This window comes from Macaca fascicularis, chromosome 19 (assembly GCF_037993035.2).
Source record: "Macaca fascicularis isolate 582-1 chromosome 19, T2T-MFA8v1.1".
In the NCBI taxonomy this organism is placed as follows: domain Eukaryota; kingdom Metazoa; phylum Chordata; class Mammalia; order Primates; family Cercopithecidae; genus Macaca; species Macaca fascicularis.
The window spans coordinates 14,911,958-14,932,467 of record NC_088393.1 but is presented as its reverse complement, the minus strand read 5'-3'; the positions used below and the strand labels follow the sequence as shown (position 1 = coordinate 14,932,467).

At 54.5% G+C, this 20,510-nt stretch overlaps 1 protein-coding gene across 4 annotated transcripts; it reads left to right on the top strand.

Moving 5' to 3' along the window:
• Positions 1 to 240: 240 nt before the first annotated feature.
• Positions 241 to 19,702, top strand: GIPC1 (GIPC PDZ domain containing family member 1). Of its 4 annotated transcripts, none has more exons than XM_065536299.2 (9): positions 241 to 298; positions 3,265 to 3,319; positions 5,261 to 5,347; positions 14,207 to 14,305; positions 16,767 to 16,952; positions 17,060 to 17,240; positions 17,945 to 18,057; positions 18,690 to 18,771; positions 18,896 to 19,702. In XM_065536299.2, exons 5-9 carry the CDS (start codon positions 16,770 to 16,772, stop codon positions 19,045 to 19,047), a joined length of 711 nt encoding a protein of 236 aa, XP_065392371.1. In that variant the 5' UTR covers positions 241 to 298; positions 3,265 to 3,319; positions 5,261 to 5,347; positions 14,207 to 14,305; positions 16,767 to 16,769; the 3' UTR covers positions 19,048 to 19,702. The 4 variants fall into 4 exon arrangements, with proteins under 4 accessions (XP_065392371.1, XP_065392368.1, XP_073882248.1 ...); XM_065536296.2 differs by having other exon boundaries at positions 13,988 to 14,305; XM_074026147.1 differs by having other exon boundaries at positions 241 to 411.
• Positions 19,703 to 20,510: the final 808 nt, after the last annotated feature.

Genomic DNA, 20,510 nt, shown 5'->3' with positions numbered 1-20,510 from the left:
GTTGGTACAGCCCGCCGCGGCTTAAGCAGGGCGGGACGGTCCACTGCTTCGCGGCGCGGGGGGGAGTCGGGAAGAGCCGGGAGAGGAGGAGGGATCCCTCTGGAATGTTTCCGTCGGGTCCACCCGAAGCGGACGACGCGGATTGGCCGTAAGCACCGGGAGGCAGCCGCTGATTGGCCGGCCGCGGGTGTCGGCCCCGCCCCCCAGGCGCCACTGCGGGAGAGGCCCGGGCTGGAGTTTGCGGAGGGCCGAGCCGGGTGCGCACCGGGAGGCGGAGGCGGCGGCGGCGGCGGCGCAGGTGAGTGACCTCGGCGGGAAGGATGTGTCTGCTCCGGGCCCCCGAGGGTCGCGGACCTGCGAGGATCCGGTCGATCGTGCAGGGTGGGGCCGGCCCCGTGGACGCGACTGGAGGTCTAGGCTGCGCGCGGGGATGCCGGAGGCCCCTTTCCGGGGAGAGCGGGGGTGGGGGGTGGTGGGGGCAGCTCCCTTCCTGCTGGGGGTCAGGGGACAAACGCCTCCCAACGCTGGGCTGGGGTCTCCGGGCTTGCCCCTCCCCCCGTCCCCCCTCTGGACGGTCCCCATCCCAGCGTGGACAGGCGCGGGGTCGGTGTTTCTGACCCTTTCCTGGGCACATCCCCTCAGCTAACAGCGTCTGAACCCTCCAGGGTCTCGAGCGGGGACGCAGTGAGAACCAGGGTCTGGATAACAATCATAAAAAACTCCACTCCAGCTAGCATTTATTGGAGGGCTTCCGTATCAGGTATTTACCATGCGGATCATTGACTCTAAACACCTCAATGGGAGGTGCTGTGCCTTGTAAAAAAGGTGAGGCAGCCGACCCAGAGAGGTGGAGTGACTTGCCCAAGGTCACACAGCTAGTACCTGGCACATCTGGCGCTGGAACTCATGCCCCAGGGTCCAGAACTGGAGTGACAGCCTCTAGACTGGATACCAATAACTCATGGCTCAATTGTTCCTGAGTAGCTTCGGCCCCCTACCCCTCCCACCCTTACCCCGTACTCATCATAAGGGCCACACCTGCTGGTCTTTTGCTTTACCAGCCACTCAAACAGGAAGCTGCCCTCCTGTCCCTTCTCCCCTGAGCTGGAGAGGGCAGGTCTGACTACCTGAGTCCAGAGAAGAGAGTGACGTCTGCAGGGGGCCAGGATGCTGGGGTCCTGGGCCCCCTGGGTCCCCCCGGCAACCTGGGCCGAGGTTGGGAAGTAGGCGTTCTCCCCGGAAACACCCAGGAGCCGGTTTTTCAAGAGTGAATCAGAGGCCTCTCTCCCTCCTTCTCTCCAAAGCAATACTATGCTGGAAGGGGGAGCCTGGGCGTGGTTTTCCCCTTCCCCTAACTTCTGTGTGCTCCCAGGAACCCGGTTCCCCTCCTCCTGCTGGCCATACTGTGTTTCTGTGTGGCGGTGGGGTTGCTAAGTTTCAGGCCCTTGCCAGGATAAGGGGGTGAGGATGCTGAAATTCCAGCCCATACACTGTATATCCGGGCTGAAGTGTCTCTTCTTCATCTCGTGTTCAGGTGTGAAGGGAGCCAGGGAAAGCGGGGAGGCCAGTACAGTTAGCAGCTCCACAGCAGGCACGTTTGAGGGGCTGTTTCGAGGATGGAGGGGCACAGAGAGCAATCAGAATGAGGACCTGAGACACATTCATTCATTCACTTAGTCTACAAATATCTCGTGAGCACCTACTATGTGCATGTGCTAGGCACTGTTCTTGGCACGGAAAATACAATAGTGAACAAAACAAAATTTCTGCTTTTGAGGAGATGGCACTCTGAAGGGAAGCAGCCAACACACAAGTTAGCAAGTAAATAAAGAAGATAATTTCAGGCCGGGCGCGGTGGCTCAAGCCTGTAATCCCAGCACTTTGGGAGGCCGAGACGGGCGGATCACGAGGTCAGGAGATCGAGACCATCCTGGCTAACACGGTGAAACCCCGTCTCTACTAAAAAATACAAAAAAAAACTAGCCGGGCGAGGTGGCGGGCGCCTGTAGTCCCAACTACTCGGGAGGCTGAGGCAGGAGAATGGCGTGAACCCGGGAGGCGGAGCTTGCAGTGAGCTGAGATTCGGCCATTGCACTCCAGCCTGGGCGGCAGAGCGAGACTCCGTCTCAAAAAAAAAAAAAAAAAAAAAAAAAAAAAAAAAAAAAGGAAGATAATTTCAGATGGCATTAAGTGCTATGAATAAAATACGAGCAGGTGGCACTGTAGAGAGTAGTTGTGGGCAGGGGGTGCCAGCCCCGCAGAGATCAGACAAGGAGGCCGGGCGCGGTGGCTCACGCATGTAATCCCAGCACTTTGGGAGGCCGAGGCGGGTGGATTGCTTGAGGGCAGGAGTTTGAGACCAGCCTGGCCAACATGGGGAAACCCTGTCTCTACTAAAAATAGAAAAATTGGCGGGGCGTGGTGGCTCACGCCTGTAATCCCAGCACTCTGGGAGGCTGAGACAGGTGGGTCAAGAGGTTACGAGTTCGAGACCAGCCTGATCAACATGGTGAAACCCCCTCTCTACTAAAAATATGAAAATTAGCTAGATGTGGTGGCATGTGCCTGTAATCCCAGCTACTCAGGAGGCTGAGGCAGGAGAATCGCTTGAACCCGGGAGGCGGAGGTTGTAGTGAGCTGAGATCGTGCCACTGCACTCCAACCTGGGTGACAGAGCGAGACTCCATCTCAAAAAAAAAAAGAAGAAGATGGGCAAGGCCAAGGTCTTTAGGCTGGACCAAGCTTGGAATCGTGTGGTTGGCGCAGAAGATGAACCCGGAGCAGCGATTCTGCAGGGGTTTGTGGATCCCAGTAAAGAGTTTGCAGTTTTTCTTCCAGAAGGTGGGAAACCATTGTAAAGTTTCAGGCAGGGCAGTGATGCCATCTGGTTTACGTTTTAAAATAGAGACATGAAGTTAAATGACAGGCTGAGGCTGGAAGACAAGAGTTCTGCCAGGGCAGCATGCAATTAGGTTCCTGGGCCTGAGCCGTCTGTACCACAGGGGCGGTTCCAGCTTGCTGGGGCAAGCCTGGGAGGCTCCCTGGAGGAGTGGGCCTGGAGTAGGTGTTGGTGGGCAGAGAGGGCTGGGATATTCCTGGGCAGGGCAGGGCAGGGCAGGGCAGGGCAGAGGAGGAGACACCCATAATAATGACAACAGCATCCTTAAATGGAGTCTGAGGCAGAGTGTGGATGGAATACACGAGTAATCTCTTTGGATTTCCACAACCACCTTGAGAGTGACAGGAATGCCACCCATTTTTCAGATGAAGAAACTGAGGCCCTGTGACGTGAAGTGACTTGTCCCCGGCCACGCAGCTGGTAAGTGGCAGGGGTGGGATTTGAACCCAGGCCACGAAGCCTCTTATGGCCGTGGCAGGCAGATTCATTAATCACTCACTTCCCTCACTGCTGTTAATCCCTCCTTACGGGTGGGGACGTGGAAGCCGGCATGAACCAGGGCAGTGGGTGTGGGCAGAGAAAGAGAGTAAGGAGGCTGGGAATTGGTGGTCAGGATGTAGGGATCTTAGGAAAAGGAGGAAGGTTGAATCTTGGTACAGATGGCAGTAGCAAGGCCGGGCGCTGTGGCTCACACCTGTAATCCCAGCACTTTGGGAGGCCGAGGTGGGCGGATCACGAGGTCAGGAGATCGAGACCATCCTGGCTAACATGGTGAAACCCTGTCTCTACTAAAAATACAAAAAATTAGCCAGGCGTGGTGGCACGTGCCTGTAGTCCCAGCTGCTCAGGAGACTGAGGCAGGAGAATGGCGTGAACCCGGGAGGCGGAGCTTGCAGTGAGCCGAGATCGCACCACTGCACTCCAGCCTGGGCAACAGAGCGAGACTCCGTCTCAAAAAAAAAAAAAAAAAAGATGGCAGTAGCAGTAATTGTCACCAATATTTATGCAACCCTTATTGTGTGCTCGGACTGTTCAAGCACATGCATGATTTCCTTTGAGCTCAGAGAGGTTAAGACCCTTGCCCAAAGTCACACAGCTATTAAGTGATGAAGCCAGGTTCCAGATTCATGTTTTTAGCTTCTTGCCTCCCAGTGCATAGAGCTAGCGGAGTTGGAGGGATGATGAGGGGTCTTTTCTTTTTTCTTTTTCTTTTCTTTTTTTTTTTTTTTTTGAAACAGAGTCTTGCTCTGTCACTTAGGCCGGAGTGCAGTGGCACGATCTCGGCTCACTGCAAACTCCGCCTCCCGGGTTCATGCCATTCTCCTGCCTCAGCCTCCCAAGTAGCTGGGACTACAGGCGCCCGCTGCCACCATGCCCGGCTAATTTTTTGTACTTTTTTTTTTCTTTAGTAGAGACAGGGTTTCACTGTGGTCTCGATCTCGTGACCTCATGATCCGCCCGCCTCGGCCTCCCAAAGTGCTGGAATTATAGGCGTGAGCCACTGTGCCCAACCTCTTTTTTCTTTTCTTTCTATTTTTTTTTTTTTCTTTTGAGACAGGGTCTTGCTGTTGCCCAAGCTGGAGTGCAGTGGTATGATCGTGGCTCACTGCAACCTCCACCTCCAGGTTCAAGCAATTCACCTGCCTCAGCCTCCAGAGTAGCTGGGATTTCAGGCATGCGCCAGCACACCCGGCTAATTTTTCTGTGTTTTTAGTAGAGATCGGGTTTCACCATGTTGGCCAGGCTGGTCTCAAACTCCTGACCTCAAATGATCCACCCTCCTTGACCTCCCAAAGTGCTGGGATTACAGATGTGAGCCACTGTGCCTGGCCCCAGCTAATTTTTTTTTTAAATTTTTAGTAGAGATGGGGTCTTGCTGTGTTGCCTAGGCTGGTCTCAAACTCCTGAGCTCAATCCATCCTCATGCTTCAGCCTCCCAAAGTGCTGAGATTACAGGTGTGAGCCACTGTGCCTGGCCAGTGAGTGCCTGTTGTGTGCTAGCCTCTGTGATGGGTGCTATGAATAGAGAGATGAGGGAACCAATACAAGACTAGTATCCAGAATATATAAAGAGTTCTCACAAATCAATAAGAAAAAGGAGAGGCCATGCAATTAAAAACAGACCATGCATTTAAAAAAAAAAAGTGGGCAAAGACAGGCAGTTCACAGAAAGACAAATCCAAATAGTTAAGAACTATACGGCTGGGCGTGGTGGCTCATGCCCGCCTTGGCCTCCCAGAGTGTTAGGATTACAGCTGTGAGCCACCATGCCCGGCCGACCCTGGTTTTTCTTTCCAGCGAGGTCAGAGCCCGGGGAGGGGTCAGAGCAGAGACAAATGTGACGTGACTTATATTTTACAGGACCATTCTGGCTGCTGTCTGGACAAGAAGTCGTGGGGGTTAGGGTGGAAGCTGGGAAGCCCACAGGAGCCAACCGCACTAGTTTAGGTGAGTGATCATGGAGATGGACCAGGTGAGATGAGAGGGTGTGTTAGGGGACAGACAAATGAATAGATGCATGAACAAACGGATACATGAGACTGGGTGCAGGCCGGGTGCAGTGGCTCACGCCTGTAATCCCAGCACTTTGGGAGGCCAAGGCGGGCAAATCACCTGAGGTGAGGAGTTCCAGGACAGGCTGGTCAACATGGAGAAACACCATCTCTACTAAAAATACAAAAATGAGCCAGGCGTGGTGGTACACACCTGTAATCCCAGCTACTCAGGAGGCTGAGGCAGGAGAATCGCTTGAACCCAGGAGATGGAGGTTGCAGTGTGCCGAGATCACGCCATTGCGCTCCAGCCTGGGTGACAGAGCAAGAGTTCACCTCAAAAAAAAGGAAAAAAGAAAAGATTGGGCCGGGCGCGGTGGCGCAAGCCTGTAATCCCAGCACTTTGGGAGGCCGAGAAGGGCGGATCACGAGGTCAGGAGATCGAGACCATCCTGGCTAACACGGTGAAACCCCGTCTCTATTAAGAAATACAAAAAAAACTAGCCGGGCGAGGTGGCGGGCGCCTGTAGTCCCAGCTACTCGGGAGGCTGAGGCAGGAGAATGGTGTGAACCCGGGAGGTGGAGCTTGCAGTGAGCCGAGATCACGCCACTGCACTCCAGCCCGGGCAAGAGAGCGAGACTCCGTCTCAAAAAAAAAAGAAAGAAAAAAGAAAAGATTGGATGCGGCCAAGCTGAATCCAGCATGATCCCCTGGAAGAGACCATTGGATAGGAGGCACCAGGAAGTCCCTTTTACATAAAGAAATACAGGCTGGGCGCAGTGGTTCACACCAGCCTCCTTTCGCTCACACCACGATGGCTAGGCTGGTCTCGAACTCCTGACCTCAGGTGATCCACCCTCCTCAGCCTCCCAAAGTGTTGGGATTATAGGCGTGAACCACCACCACTGTGCCCGGCCTAACTCATGTATTTTCTTCCTTTTTTTTTTTTTTTTTTGGAGATGGAGTCTCACTCTGTCGCCTAGGCTAGAGTGCAGTGGAGCCATCTCGGCTCACTGCAAGCTCCGCCTCCCAGGTTCACGCCATTCTCCTGCCTCAGCCCCCCGAGTAGCCAGGACTACAGGCGTCCGCCACCTCGCCCGGCTAATTTTTTTTGTATTTTTAGTACAGACGGGGTTTCACTGTGTTAGCCAGGACAGTCTCGAACTCCTGACCTTGTCATCCTCCCACCTCAGCCTCCCAAAATGCAGGGATTACAGGTATGAGCCATCGCACCTGGCCAACTACTGTATTTTCTAGATAACTAATCCAGGCTCTTGAGAGCAAGCACTCAGTGCTTCCAGAGCTGCTTCAAGCCATTCAGGAGAGATCTGTCTCCATCACACAGATACCTCCTACTAGGCCCCACCTCCCAACACCACACCACCCCTTTGGAGATCAAATTTTTATGAGTTTCAGTGGGGTAAACCTTATCCAAACCATCGCAGGCTGGGTGTGGTAGCTCATGCCTGTAATCCCCGCACTTTGGAAGGCCAAGGCGGGAGGATTGCTTGAGCCCAGGAGTTCAGGACCAAACTGGGCAATGTAGTGAGACCCATCTCTACAAGAAATAAAAATTAGCTGGGCATGGCGGTGAACACCTGTAGTCTCAGCTATTCAGGAGGTCGAGACAGGAGGATTGCTTGAGCCTGGGAGTTTGAGGCGGTAGTGAGCTGTGATCATATCACTGCACTGCAGCCTGGACGACAGAGTGAGACCCCATCTTTAAAAAAAAAAAAATCAAGACAACATAGCAACCGTGTTACCTCCCTGCCCTCATGTTCTCACTATCCCCCCTTCACTCACTGTTCCAACCCCACAGGCCTCCTCACTGTTCCTCAAACATGCCAATTGCATGCCCAGTTCAGGGCTTTTCTTTTCTTTTCTTTTTGTGTGTGTGTGTGTGTTTAGACGGAGTCTCACTCTTTCGCCCAGGCTGGAGTGCAATGGCGCGATCTCAGCTCACTGCAACCTCTGCCTTCCGGATTCACGTGATTCTCCTGCCTCAGCCTCCAAAGTAGCTGGGATCACAGGCATGGGGCACCATGCCCAGCTAATTTTTGTATTTTTAGTAGAGACAGGGTTTGCATGGACCACCATACCTGGCTAATTTTTGTATTATTAGTAGAGACAGGGTTTCACCATGTTGGTCAGGCTGGTCTCAAACTGCTGACCTCGTGATCTGCCTGCCTTGGCCTCCCAAAGTGCTGCGATTACAGGCATGAGCCACTGTGCCTGGCCAGGGCTTTTCTTTGTTTTTTTGAGATGGAGTCTCAGTTTTTCACCCAGGCTGGAGTGCAGTGGTGTGATCTGGGCTCACTGCAACCTCCGCCTCCTGCATTCAAGTGATTCTCCCGCCTCAGCTTCCCGAGTAGCTGGGATCACAGGTGTGCACCACCACGCCCACCTGTGTATTGTATTTGTAGTAGAGATGGGGTTTTGCCATATCGGCCAGGCTGGTCTCGAACTCCTGACCTCATGTGATCCATCAGCCTCGACCTCCCAAAGTGCTGGGATTACAGGCTTGAGCCCCCATGCCCGGCCCCAGCTCAGGGCCTTTCTACTGGCTGTTCTCTCTACTTGGAACGTTCTTGTCCCAAATCATTGCATGAATGCCTCCTCCTGTCGTTCAGGTCTCAAGTTCAGCTTCACTTGCTCAGAGACACCCTCACTGATCTTATCCGTAGAACTTGTCTTGCTTTGTCTCCATATCACTATTTTATTTATTTATTTATTTTTTTGAGACGGAGTCTCGCTCTGCAGCCCAGGCTGGAGTGCAGTGGCCAGATCTCGGCTCACTGCAAGCTCCGCCTCCCAGGTTCACGCCATTCTCCTGCCTCAGCCTCCCGAGTATCTGGGACTACAGGCGCCCGCCACCTCGCCCGGCTAGTTTTTTGTATTTTTTTTTTTTAGTAGAGACGGGGTTTCACCGTGTCAGCCAGGATGGTCTCGATCTCCTGACCTCATGATCCGCCCGTCTCGGCCTCCCAAAGTGCTGGGATTACAGGCTTGAGCCACCGCGCCCGGCCAGAATCCGATATCACTATTAAAAATTATATGAGGCTGGGCACAGTGGGCTCATGCCTATAATCCCAGCTCTTTGGGAGGCCAAGGCAGGAGGATTACTTGAGCCCAGGAATTTGAGACCAGCTGGGATAACATAGCAAGACCTGTCTCTAAAAAATAAAAGTAAAAAAATTAGCAGGGCATGGTGGCAAGCACCTGTGGTCCTAGCTACTCAGGAGGCTGAGATGGGAGGATCACTTGAGCCTAGGAGGGCAAGGGTGCAGTAAGCTCTGATTGCACCACTGCACTTCAGCCTGGGCAACACAGGAAGACTCTGTCAAAAAAAAAAAAAAAAGGAAAATAAAGGGAAAAAATTATATCAGACATTTACTCATTTCCCTTCTCACTGTGCATTTCCTCTTCCGGACTGTCCACTTCTGGAGGTCATAGGCAGAGCCCCAGCTAGCCTATATAGCATCTGTGAGTGAATTAGACAACTCTTCGGCCGGGCGCAGTGGCTCACGCCTGTAATCCCAGCAATTTGGGAGGCCAAGGCGAGCGGATCACGAGGTCAAGAGTTCGAGACCAGCCTGGCCAACATAGTGAAACTCCATCTCTACTAAAAACACAAAAAAATTAGCCAGGGGGCCGGGCGCGGTGGCTCAAGCCTGTAATCCCAGCACTTTGGGAGGCCGAGACGGGCGGGTCATGAGGTCAGGAAATCGAGACCATCCTCGCTAACCGGGTGAACCCCGTCTCTACTAAAAAATACAAAAAACTAGCCGGGCGGGGTAGCGGCGCCTGTAGTCCCAGCTACTCGGGAGGCTGAGGCAGGAGAATGGCGGGAACCCGGGAGGCGGAGCTTGCAGTGAGCCGAGATAGTGCCACTGCACTCCAGCCTGGGCGACAGAGCGAGACTCCGCCTCAAAAAAAAAAAAAAAAAAAAAACAAATTAGCCGGGCATGGTGGCGTGTACCTGTAGTCCCAGCTACCCGGGACGCTGAGGCAGGAGAATTGCTGGAACCTGGGAGGTGAAGGGTGCAGTGAGCAAAGAGTGCACCACTGCACTCCAGTCTGGGAGACAGAACGAGACTCTGTCTCAAAAAAAAAAAAAAAAAAAGAAAAAAGGAAAGAAAGACATTTCTTCCTCCTGGCAGACACCACACCAAGAAATGTAGCTTGGCAGGCAGTGTGTAGGCCAAATTTCAGTCCTACTTGTCACCTTGGTCTAGTAATTTTGCACAGTGCACAACTTGTGTAACTGAACATGGTGGCCCTAGTCAAGGATCTTGCTTTTTTTATTGAAGACAATATCTAAAATGGTGCGTAAAATATAGTAAGTACTTAAAAAAAAAATGTTTGAAGGGAGTGGAGAATGGAGAAAGAGAGAAATAAAGAAACAGGCCGGGCGCAGTGGCTCACGCCTGTAATCCCAGCACTTCAAGAGGCCAAGGTGGGTGGATCACTTGAGGTCAGAAGTTCAAGACCAGCCTGGACAACATGACAAACCCCGTCTCTACTAAAAACACAAAAATTAGCCAAATATGATAGTGCACTCCTGTAGTCACAGCTACTTGGGAGGCTGAGGCAGGTAAATTGCTTGAACTCAGGCGGCAGAGGTTGCAGTGAGCTGAGATTGCACCACTGCACTCCTGCTAGGGTGACAGAGCAAGAGTCTGTCTCCAAAAAAAAAAAGAAAGAAAGAAACAAACAAACAAACAAAAAAATGTATGTCCATCAAGACAAGTTTTGCTGTAGAAAACAACCCCAAAATGCTTAGTGACTGAATTCAGCAAAGATTTGCTTTTTCTTCCTGCTGCACTTCCATTGTGGCTCAGCAGGGGGCGCCATTCACTGTAGTCATTCAGGGCCTGGCTTCAGAGTCGCCACCATATCAAATGTGGCTCATCACCCTGCCTGGGAGAGAGATCTCTGGAGGCTCCAGCACTTAAATGCCTCAGCCCAGAAATGTCATGTGCCACTTCCTCTCACAACCCATTTGCCAGAAATAATCATTTAGCTGCCCAGTCACAAGGAGGTCAGGAAGCGCCATCTACCTGTTTGGTCCAAAGAGGGGAGAGTCAGAAATTTTTTGCACACAGTGTTAGTGACTGTGGCTGATAGGAAAACAGAAGCTTAGTCGCTTTGAGGCTTCATTTTTCTCATCTGTTCAGTGAGCATAATTACTGCATAATGTGATCCTTATGTTACAGTGTGGTGTGAGGGTTAAGGAAGGTCACAGGCTGGGCACGGTGGCCCATACCTGTCATGCCAGAGCTTTGGGAGGCCAAAAGCTCCTTGAAGCCAGGAGTTCCAGACCAGTCTGGGCAACATAGAAGGATCTCCTCCTTGCCGGGCGCGGTGGCTCACGCCTGTAATCCCAGCACTTTGGGAGGCTGAGGTGGGCGGATCACGAAGTCAGGAGATCGAGACCATCCTTGCTAACGTGGTGAAACCCGTGTCTACTAAAAATACAAAAAATTAGCCAGGCGTGGTGGCAGGTGCCTGTCGTCCCAGCTACTCTGGAGGCTGAGACAGGAGAATGGCGTGAGGCCGGGCGCGGTGGCTCAAGCCTGTAATCCCAGCACTTTGGGAGGCCGAGACAGGCAGATCACAAGGTCAGGAGATCGAGACCATCCTGGCTAACATGGTGAAACCCCGTCTCTACTAAAAATACAAAAAACTAGCCGGGCGAGGTGGCGGGCGCCTGTAGTCCCAGCTACTCAGGAGGCTGAGGCAGGAGAATGGCGTGAACCCGGGAGGCGGAGCTTGCAGTGAGCTGAGATCCAGCCACTGCACTCCAGCCTGGGCGACAGAGCGAGACTCCATCTCAAAAAAAAAAAAAAAATAATGGAGAATGGCGTGAACCTTGGAGGTGGAGCTTGCAGTGAGCTGAGATCATGCCACTGCACTCCAGTCTGGGTGACAGAGTGAGACTCTGTATCAAAAAAAAAAAAAAAAAAAAACCACTCCTTACTATATATATATATTTTTTTTTTTTTTTTTTTTTTTTTTTTGAGACAGAGTCTATCTGTCACCCAGACTGGAGCCAGTGCATTGACACGATCTCTGCTCACTGCTAACCTTCGTCTCTTGGGTTCAAGCGATTCTTCTGCCTCAACCTCCCCAGTAACTGGGACTACAGGCATGTGCCACCACACCCGGCTAAGTTTTGTACTTTTAGTAGAGATGTGGTTTTGTGGTTTCACCATGTTGACCATGCTGGTCTCAAACTCCTGACCTCAAGCGATCTGCTCACCTCAGCCTCCAAAAGTGCTGGGATTACAGATGTGAGCCATTGCCCCAGGCCTACAATAAAATTTAAAAAAATAATAATTGGGTGTGGTGGTACACGCCTGTAGTTCTAGTCACTTGGGAGGCTGAGAACGGAGGATGGCTTAAGCCCAGGAGGTCAAGGCTGCAGTGAGCCATTATCATGATCAGCCCACTGCGCTCCTACCTGGGGGACAGAGCAAGAAGAGACCCTGACTCTTTTTTTTTTTTTTTTTAAGACTGAGTCTTGCTTTGTTGCCCAGGCTGGGGTACAGTGGTGCAATCTCAGCTCACTGCAATCTCTGCCTCCCGGGTTCAAGTGATTCTCTCGTCTCAGCCTCTCGAGTAGCTGAGATTACAGATGCCTGCCACCACGGCCAGCTAATTTTTGTATTTTTAGTAGAGACGGGGTCTCACCATGTTGGCCAAGCTGATCTCCAACTCGTGACCTCAGGTGATCTGTCCACCTCGGCCTCCCAAAGTGCTGGGATTACAGGCGGGCACAATGGCTCATTCCTGTACTCCCAGCACTTTTGAGAGGCTGAGGCAGGAGGATTGCTTGAGCCTAGGAGTTTGAGATCACTTTGGGCAACATATTGAGACACCCCCCTGCATCTCTGCAAAAAGTTTTTTTTTTTTTTTGGAGATGGAGTCTTACTCTGTCACCCAGGCAATAGCGCAGTCTCAGCTCACTGCAACCTCCGCCTCCCAGGTTTAAATGATTCTCCTGCCTCAGCCTCCTGAGTAGCTAAGACTATAGGCACATGCTACCACACCCGGCTAATTTTTGTGTTTTTTTGGTAGAGACAGGGTTTCACTATGTTGGCCAGGCTGGTCTTGAACTCCTGACCTCGTGATCCACCCACCTCGGCCTCCCGAAGTGCTGGGATTAGACCACCACGCCTGGTCTGCAAAAAGTTTTAAAACATTAGCTGAGCGTTAGCCAGGTGCAGTGACTCATGCTTGTAATCCCAGTACTTTGGGAGGCTGAGGTGGGTGGATCACTTGAGGTCTGGTGTTCAAGACCAGCCTGGCCAACTTGGTGAAACCCCATCTTTACCAAAAGTGTAGAAATTAGCCGGGTGTGGTGGCACACACCTGTAATCCCAGCTACTCGGGAGGCTGAGACAAGAGAATTACTTGAACCCGGGAGGCAGAGGTTGCAGTAAGCTGAGATTGCACCACTGCACTCCAGCCTGGGCAATAGAGCAAGACTCAGTCTCAAAAAAAAAAAAAAAAAGGTCAGGATCTCCTCAAGAATCGCTTGAACTCGGGAGGCGGAGGTTGCAGCGAGCCCAGATCACACCACTGCACTCCAGCCTAGGGGACAAAGTGAGACTCCATCTCAAAAAAATAAAATAAAGGTTAGCTGAGCTTCATGGCATGTGCCTATGGTCCCAGCTATTTGAGAGACAGGCGTGAGGATCCCTTGAGCCTGGGAGATCAAGGCTGCAGTGAGCTTTAATTATACCACTACACTCCAGTCTAGGTGACAGAGCAAGACCCTGTCACAACAACAAACGAAACAAGCAAACAAGGTCACAAAGCAATAATCCTAGCTGCTGCTGTTACTATTCTTGAGATAGAGTCTTGCTCTTTAGCTCAGGATGGAGTGCAGTGGTGTGATCTTGGCTCACTGCAACCTCCGCCTCCTGGGTTCAAGCAATTCTCACGCCTCAGCCTCTTGAATTGCTGAGATTACAGGCGTGCTTGGCTACTTTTTGTGTATTTTTGGTGGAGATGGGATTTCGACATGTTGGTCGGGAATCTTGAACTCCTGACCTCAAGTGATCCTCCCGTCTCAGCCTCCCACAGTGCTGGGATTACAGGTGTGAGTATTTTATTTTATTTATTTATTTGTTTATTTTTTGACAAAGCCTTAGTCTGTCACCCAGGCTAGAGTGCTGTGGCGCGATCTCGGCTCGCTGCAACCTCCACCTCCCAGGTTCAAGCTATTCTTGTGCCTGAGCCTCCCGAGTAGCTGGGATCACAGGTGCGCACCACCACACCTGGCTAATTTTTATATTTTTAGTAGATGTGGTGTTTCACCATGTTGGCCAGGCTGGTTTCAAACTCCTGACCTCAAGTACTCCACCCACCTCAGCCTTCCATAGTGGTGGGATTACAGGCGTGAGCCACTGCACCCAGCCCCGTTACTACTTTTATATAAAAGTGTCCCATCACTATACAAGAGATGAGGATTTCAACGGAGGCCAGTTTGTTCTCTGAGTACTTTCTTGGGCCTGTCTGGTTTGAGTAGTGTGGGAGGGGCACCCAAGGCCCTTGCCCAGACCCTGAGCCCCACTTCCTCTCCTACAGATCCTCTGGTGACCCCACTTCTCGCTGCTCATGCCGCTGGGACTGGGGCGGCGGAAAAAGGCGCCCCCTCTAGTGGAAAATGAGGAGGCTGAGCCAGGCCGTGGCGGGCTGGGCGTGGGGGAGCCAGGGCCCCTGGGCGGAGGTGGGGCGGGGGGGCCCCAAATGGGCTTGCCCCCCCCTCCCCCAGCCCTGCGGCCCCGCCTTGTGTTCCACACCCAGCTGGCCCATGGCAGTCCCACTGGCCGCATCGAGGGCTTCACCAACGTCAAGGAGCTGTATGGCAAGATCGCCGAGGCCTTCCGCCTGCCAACTGCCGAGGTACCCACTGGGGAATCGGGCACCAGGGTCCCTGATGGTGGGCCAGAGGCCTGGGCCTGCATCCCATTTGTGAGCTGGGGTTCAGATGCCAAAGCTGCAGATGCTAAGCCTGTGCCCCACTCAGTGGCGGGGGCCAATGGCCTGGGCTGGATCTGAGTTCCCATCAGGCACTGGGAGGCCTGTGCCCCTGTGAACTGTGGGGAACTGGAAGCCAGGGCTGGATGCTGAGTTCCCCTCAGGTACTGCGAGGCCTGTGCCCCAGTGGGTTGTGGGAGCTGATGACCAGGGCTGCATGCTGACATCCCATCAGGCACTGGGAGGGCTGTACCCCCAGTAGATTATGCAAGACTGATGGCCAGGGCTGGATGCTGAGTTCCCAGCAGGCACTGGGATACCTGAGCTTCAATGGACTGTGGGAGGCCGGGGCTGGATGTATTGATTGTATGGATGGATTGAGAGGCCTGCATCCCAGTCTATTGTGCAAGACTGACAGCCAGGGCTGGACGCTGAGTTCCCATCAGGCATTAGGAGGCCTGTGCCCCAGTGAAGTATGGAGAACTGGAGGCCAAACCTGGATGCTGAGTTCCCATCAGGCATTGGGAGGCCAGTGCCCCAGGAGATGGTGGAGGCTGGAGGCCAGATACAAGATGCACTTCTCCGTGATTCCTTGGAGAATCCCAACACTGGGAGGCTGGCTTGCCTGGCACCAAGCACTGTGGGGATGGATGGGAGGGGGGCAAGGATGGCAATAGTGGGTTTGAACAAGTAGATGCAGGGGTCTCCATAAGTGGGGCGAGTTTCTGTGTCCTCCACAAGTATTTCCTGAGCACTCACTGTGTGCCAGGCTCCATTCCCTGAAAGCAGCAATGAATTTTTTTTTTTTTTTTTGAGATGGAGTTTTGCTCTGTCACCAGGCTGGAGTGCAATCGTGTAATCTTGGCTCACTGCAACCTCCACCTCCTGGATTCAAACCATTCTCCTGCCTCAGCCTCCCAAGTAGTTGGGATTGCAGGTGCCTGTCACCATGCCCAGCTAATTTTTGTATTTTTATTTTTATTTATTTATTTTTTTTTTTGAGACGGAGTCTCGCTCTGTCACCCAGGCTGGAGTGCAGTGGCCGGATCTCAGCTCACTGCAAGCTCCGCCTCCCAGGTTCACGCCATTCTCCTGCCTCAGCCTCCCGAGTAGCTGGGACTACAGGCGCCCGCCACCTCGCCCGGCTAGTTTTTTGTATTTCTTAATAGAGACGAGGTTTCACTGTGTTATCCAGGATGGTCTCGATCTCCTGACCTCGTGATCCGCCCGTCTCGGCCTCCCAAAGTGCTGGGATTACAGGCTTGAGCCACCGCGCCCGGCCTAATTTTTGTATTTTTAGTAGAGACAGGATTTCACCATGTTGGTCAGGCTGGTCTTGATCTCCTGACCTCGTGATCTACCTGCCTTGACCTCCCAAAGTGTTGGGATTACAGGTGTGAGCCACCGCGCCCGGCACAGCAATGAATTTTTGCTAGGACAGAAATCCTAGCTGGGTACAGTGGTGCACACCTATAGTCCCAGCTACTTGGGAGGTTGAGGTAGGGGGGATCACTGGAACTCAGGAGTTCCAGGCCAGCCTGGGCAACATAATGAGGCTCTCATCTCTAAAAAAAATTATTTTAACTATGTGGGTGTGGTGGCGTGTGCCTGTGGTCCCAGCTACTCGGGAGACTGAGATGGGAGGATCACTTGAGCCCAGGAATTGGAGACCAGCCTGTGCAACATAGTGAGACCCCATATCTCCACAAAAAATACAAAAATTAGCCAGGCATGGCTAGTTGTAGTTCCAGCTACTTGGGAGGCTGAGGTGGGAAGATTGCCGGAATCTGGGAGATTGAGGCTGCAGTGACTATGATTGCACCACTGCGCTCCAGCCTGGGTGACAGAGCAAGACCCTGTCTGAAAATAAATAAAAGGAGGCCGGGCACGGTGGCTCAAGCCTGTAATCCCAGCACTTTGGGAGGCCGAGACAGGCGGATCACGAGGTCAGCAGATCGAGACCATCCTGGCTAACACGGTGAAACCCCGTCTCTACTAAAAATACAAAAAACTAGCGGGGCGACGTGGCGGACGCCTGTAGTCCCAGCTACTCGGGAGGCTGAGGCAGGAGAATGGCGTAAACCCGGGAGGCGGAGCTTGCAGTGAACTGAGATCCGGCCACTGCACTCCAGCCTGGGCGGCAGAGCGAGACTCCGTCTCAAAAAAAAATAAAAATAAATTTAAAAAAATAAAGGAAAATTAAATCCTAGTCCTAGCAGAGCTGACACGCTAATGCGGGCCCTGCCCTGGCCCTGGCTCAGTGGGTGATCGGGCACTGGGATGGAATGCTCCTAGTCCTCTCCCAGCTCTCTCCCTTCGCCCTCCAGTGGTGATTAGCAAAGGGGGAGGGAGGGGGGAGAGGGTTCAGCGTCTCCCACCCCTGCAGGTGATGTTCTGCACCCTGAACACCCACAAAGTGGACATGGACAAGCTCCTGGGGGGCCAGATCGGGCTGGAGGACTTCATCTTCGCCCACGTGAAGGGGCAGCGCAAGGAGGTGGAGGTGTTCAAGTCGGAGGATGCACTCGGGCTCACCATCACGGACAACGGGGCTGGCTACGCCTTCATCAAGGTGCCTGGGGAGACGGGGCACCTCGGAGGCCTGGGAGTGAGGGTGGGCCACGGGACCCTGGAAACCAAGGCAGAGCCCCAAGGGCTGATGACTCGCCATCCCCGCAGCGCATCAAGGAGGGCAGCGTGATCGACCACATCCACCTCATCAGCGTGGGCGACATGATCGAGGCCATTAACGGGCAGAGCCTGCTGGGCTGCCGGCACTACGAGGTGGCCCGGCTGCTCAAGGAGCTGCCCCGAGGCCGTACCTTCACGCTGAAGCTCACGGAGCCTCGCAAGGCCTTCGGTGAGGAGCCGCCCCCTGCACCTCCCCAATGGCGCTGCTCACACGGGCGCAGGCGGTGGTGCCGGGAGCGGCCAGCAGGTGGCGCCCGAGCCTGGGCAGCCGAAAGGGAAGTGGGTGCAGCTCCTCCCGGTCCCGAGACGAGGTGCTGGTCCTTGGCCCAGCCGGAGAGAAGGGCGGGGGCAAGGAGGAAGGTGTCCTCACCCCTGGCCAGCCCCCACCCCTAACAGGTCAGACTTGGCCGCTCAGTACCAGCCCCCCCACTTTTCCATCTGGCTTCACTAACTCTAAGGAATGGGCCCCAGGCCCCTGAGATGGGGGTGGGGGACTGAATCACTTCCCCGGGCAGGTAGGGCTGGTCTGTGGCCCGGGAGCCATACCCCCTTGGCCAAGAGGAGACGGACTCAGGCAGCTGGAGACTCAGGCTGGGGTACACCCGCTTCCTGTCCCAGCCCCTGGGAGCAGAAGTGGCCCCTCCAGTCTCCCCTCTAGCATTTCCTATTCCTGGCCCCCAGCTGTCCCCCCTGCTCTGCCCCACATCCATGCCAGGCCTGAGTCAGGATTCCTGCCCTGGCCCCAGCCCCCAGGAACTTGCAGAAGCTTGGAGAAGTTTGGGGTGGTGTCGAAAGCCAGGAGGGCCAAGTTCCTGCCCAGAGCGTGCTAAAACCGAGCTTCCCCCACACGCACCCCTCTCCTACCTCCCACAGACATGATCAGCCAACGCTCAGCGGGTGGCCGCCCTGGCTCTGGCCCACAACTGGGCACTGGCCGAGGGACCCTGCGGCTCCGATCCCGGGGCCCTGCCACGGTGGAGGATCTGGTGAGTGCTCCAGCTGGACCCTATCTCCAGCATTCCTTCCCTTTCTTTTTTTTGAGACAGAGTCTCACTGTTGTCACCCAGGCTGGAGTATAGTAGCTCGATCTCGGCTCACTGCAACCTCAGCCTCACAGGTTCAAGCAATTCTCCTGCCTCAGCCTCCCAAGTAGCTGGGACTACAGGCGCCCGCCACCATGCCCGGCTGATTTTTGTATTTTTAGTAGAGACGGGGTTTCACCATGTTGGCCAGGCTGGTCTCGAACTCCTGGCCTCAGGTGATCCAGCCTCCTTGGCCTCCCAAAGTGCTGGGATTATAGGCGTGAGCCACCACCCCCAGCCCTCACTTCCTTTTCATAGTAGGCAGCATCATCTGTTAGCTGAGGGGACTCTGGGCAGACAGCCTGGATTCTAGTCCACTTCTGCCACTTCCCAGCTCCCAGGGACCTTCCTTGGGCACGTGGGCCTCAGTTTGCCCATCAGTAAAATGGGGATGAGATGAACACCGATACCTTCTTCTCAGGGTTGTCCTGAGGTCTAAATAGGAATATATGTAAAGTGGTGACAAGGGCGGTCAGTCCAATTACAATGTATATTCACATTGTTATGATGTCGCTGTCACCCCTCCTGGCCCCCAGCCCTCCGCCTTTGAAGAGAAGGCCATTGAGAAGGTGGATGACCTGCTGGAGAGTTACATGGGTATCAGGGACACGGAGTTGGGTAAGTGAGGGCTGCCTGCGGGGGCGTGGGGGGCGGCATCTAGGTCTGGTGCTGGCTGAATCCACCCTGAGTCCCTTGGTCCCTGGTGTCATTTGTGCCTCCATTCTGCCCCCTCCGCCAATAGCGGCCACCATGGTGGAGCTGGGAAAGGACAAAAGGAACCCGGATGAGCTGGCCGAGGCCCTGGACGAACGGCTGGGTGACTTTGCCTTCCCTGACGAATTCGTCTTTGACGTCTGGGGCGCCATCGGGGACGCCAAGGTCGGCCGCTACTAGGACTCCCCCCGGACCCTGCGATGATGACCCGGGCCCAACCTGGTGGGGGCCCCCAGCAGGGACACTGACATCAGGACTCAAGCCTCCAGCCTGAGCCTAGCTCAGCAGCCCAAGGATGATGGGGAGGGGAGGTGGGGCCGGGCCCCCTGCCCCGCTCCAATCGGTACCATCCCCTCCCCGGTTCCCAATCTGTCCGGGGTCCCCGGCCCCCCTGTGCCCTGTTCCCCACCTACCTCAGCCGGGTCAGGCACGGGGAAGGGAGGGATCGGCCAAATTGGGCGGCCACCCCCGCCTCCACCACTTTCCACCATCAGCTGCCAAACTGGTCCCTCCGTCTCCCTGGGGCCTTGGGTTCTGCTCGGGGGTCATGACCTTCCTAGTTTCCTGACGCAGGGAATATAGGGGAGAGGGTTGTCCCTCCCCCCAGCAAATGCAATAATGCCCTCGCCCCTCCTGAGAGGAGCCCCCGCCCCGTGGAGCCTGTTACCTCCGCATTTGACATGAGTCTGCTGTGAACCCCCCAACCTCCTCCCCAACTCCCATCTCCCCCCTCCAGGCCTATCCCTGGCCCAGAGCAGGAGGGAGGGAGGGACGATGGCGGTGGGCTTTTGTATCTGAATTTGCTGTCTTGAACATAAAGAATCTATCTGCTGTTGGACCTGCGTGGCTTCGGGGTGGGAGAGGGGGAGGGTCGGGGCTGAGAAAGAATTCAGCAGCTGAAATCCATCTTCCGCAGGCTCCAAATTGAATTAGGAGCTGGCACCAGGCCGCCTGCCCCCTCCCACTGTTCCTTCTGGCTGCAGGCCACCAGGCTTCCAGGCAGAGCCAGAGCTTCCTGGACTACTGAGGGTTCAAATCCTGCCCCCTCTCCCACAAGGCCTCCCGCCCCCTGGAGCTTCACAAGGCTGCCGTCTGCAGCCGGTGACAACCCCTGGACTGGGGGGAGTACCAGGGCATTGAAACTTGGCTTGGAAATAGATGGAACCTCAGGCCTGCCAGAGCCCCACCCCTACACCGGGAAGTTGGGGGCAGACACGATGCAGCCCCCACCCCACGCGGCCCAATGCTGGACATGCAGGCGTCCATGGGGCACCCTGCTTACTAAACCCGGCATACTTGTTTTGACAACCCACTCATCTTCAAGGATTGAGGGTGATCAGGGAAAGGCGGGGTGGGACCTTGGCCAGACCTGGAGACAAGGGAAGGGATTGAAGCAAGGGGTGCTGGGCCACAGGGCCCCACAGGAATGTTTGGGGGTGAGCCGAGAGGCTGTGGGGAAGTCTGAGGCCAGCTTGCAATCCTCGTTCCAATAGGCAGGCTGGCACTGGGCCACCAGGAAGAGGGGAAGGGGGGAAAAAGGGAAGACCCTCGGGGCTGGGTGTTGGTGTGCAGACCCGGGTGGTGTAGGGGAGCCACTGTCCTGGTGACTCGGGGCAGACCTGAGCACCTGTGGGCTCCTTGGG

Bases quoted from the DNA above. Each gene is read 5' to 3' on its own strand.
- GIPC1 (XM_065536296.2), top strand. From the start codon at position 14,018: ATGCCGCTGGGACTGGGGCGGCGGAAAAAGGCGCCCCCTCTAGTGGAA. The intron at 17,241-17,944 runs GTGAGGAGCCGC...TACCTCCCACAG, and splicing joins GGAGCCTCGCAAGGCCTTCG to ACATGATCAGCCAACGCTCA. The intron at 18,772-18,895 runs GTAAGTGAGGGC...CTCCGCCAATAG, and splicing joins TATCAGGGACACGGAGTTGG to CGGCCACCATGGTGGAGCTG.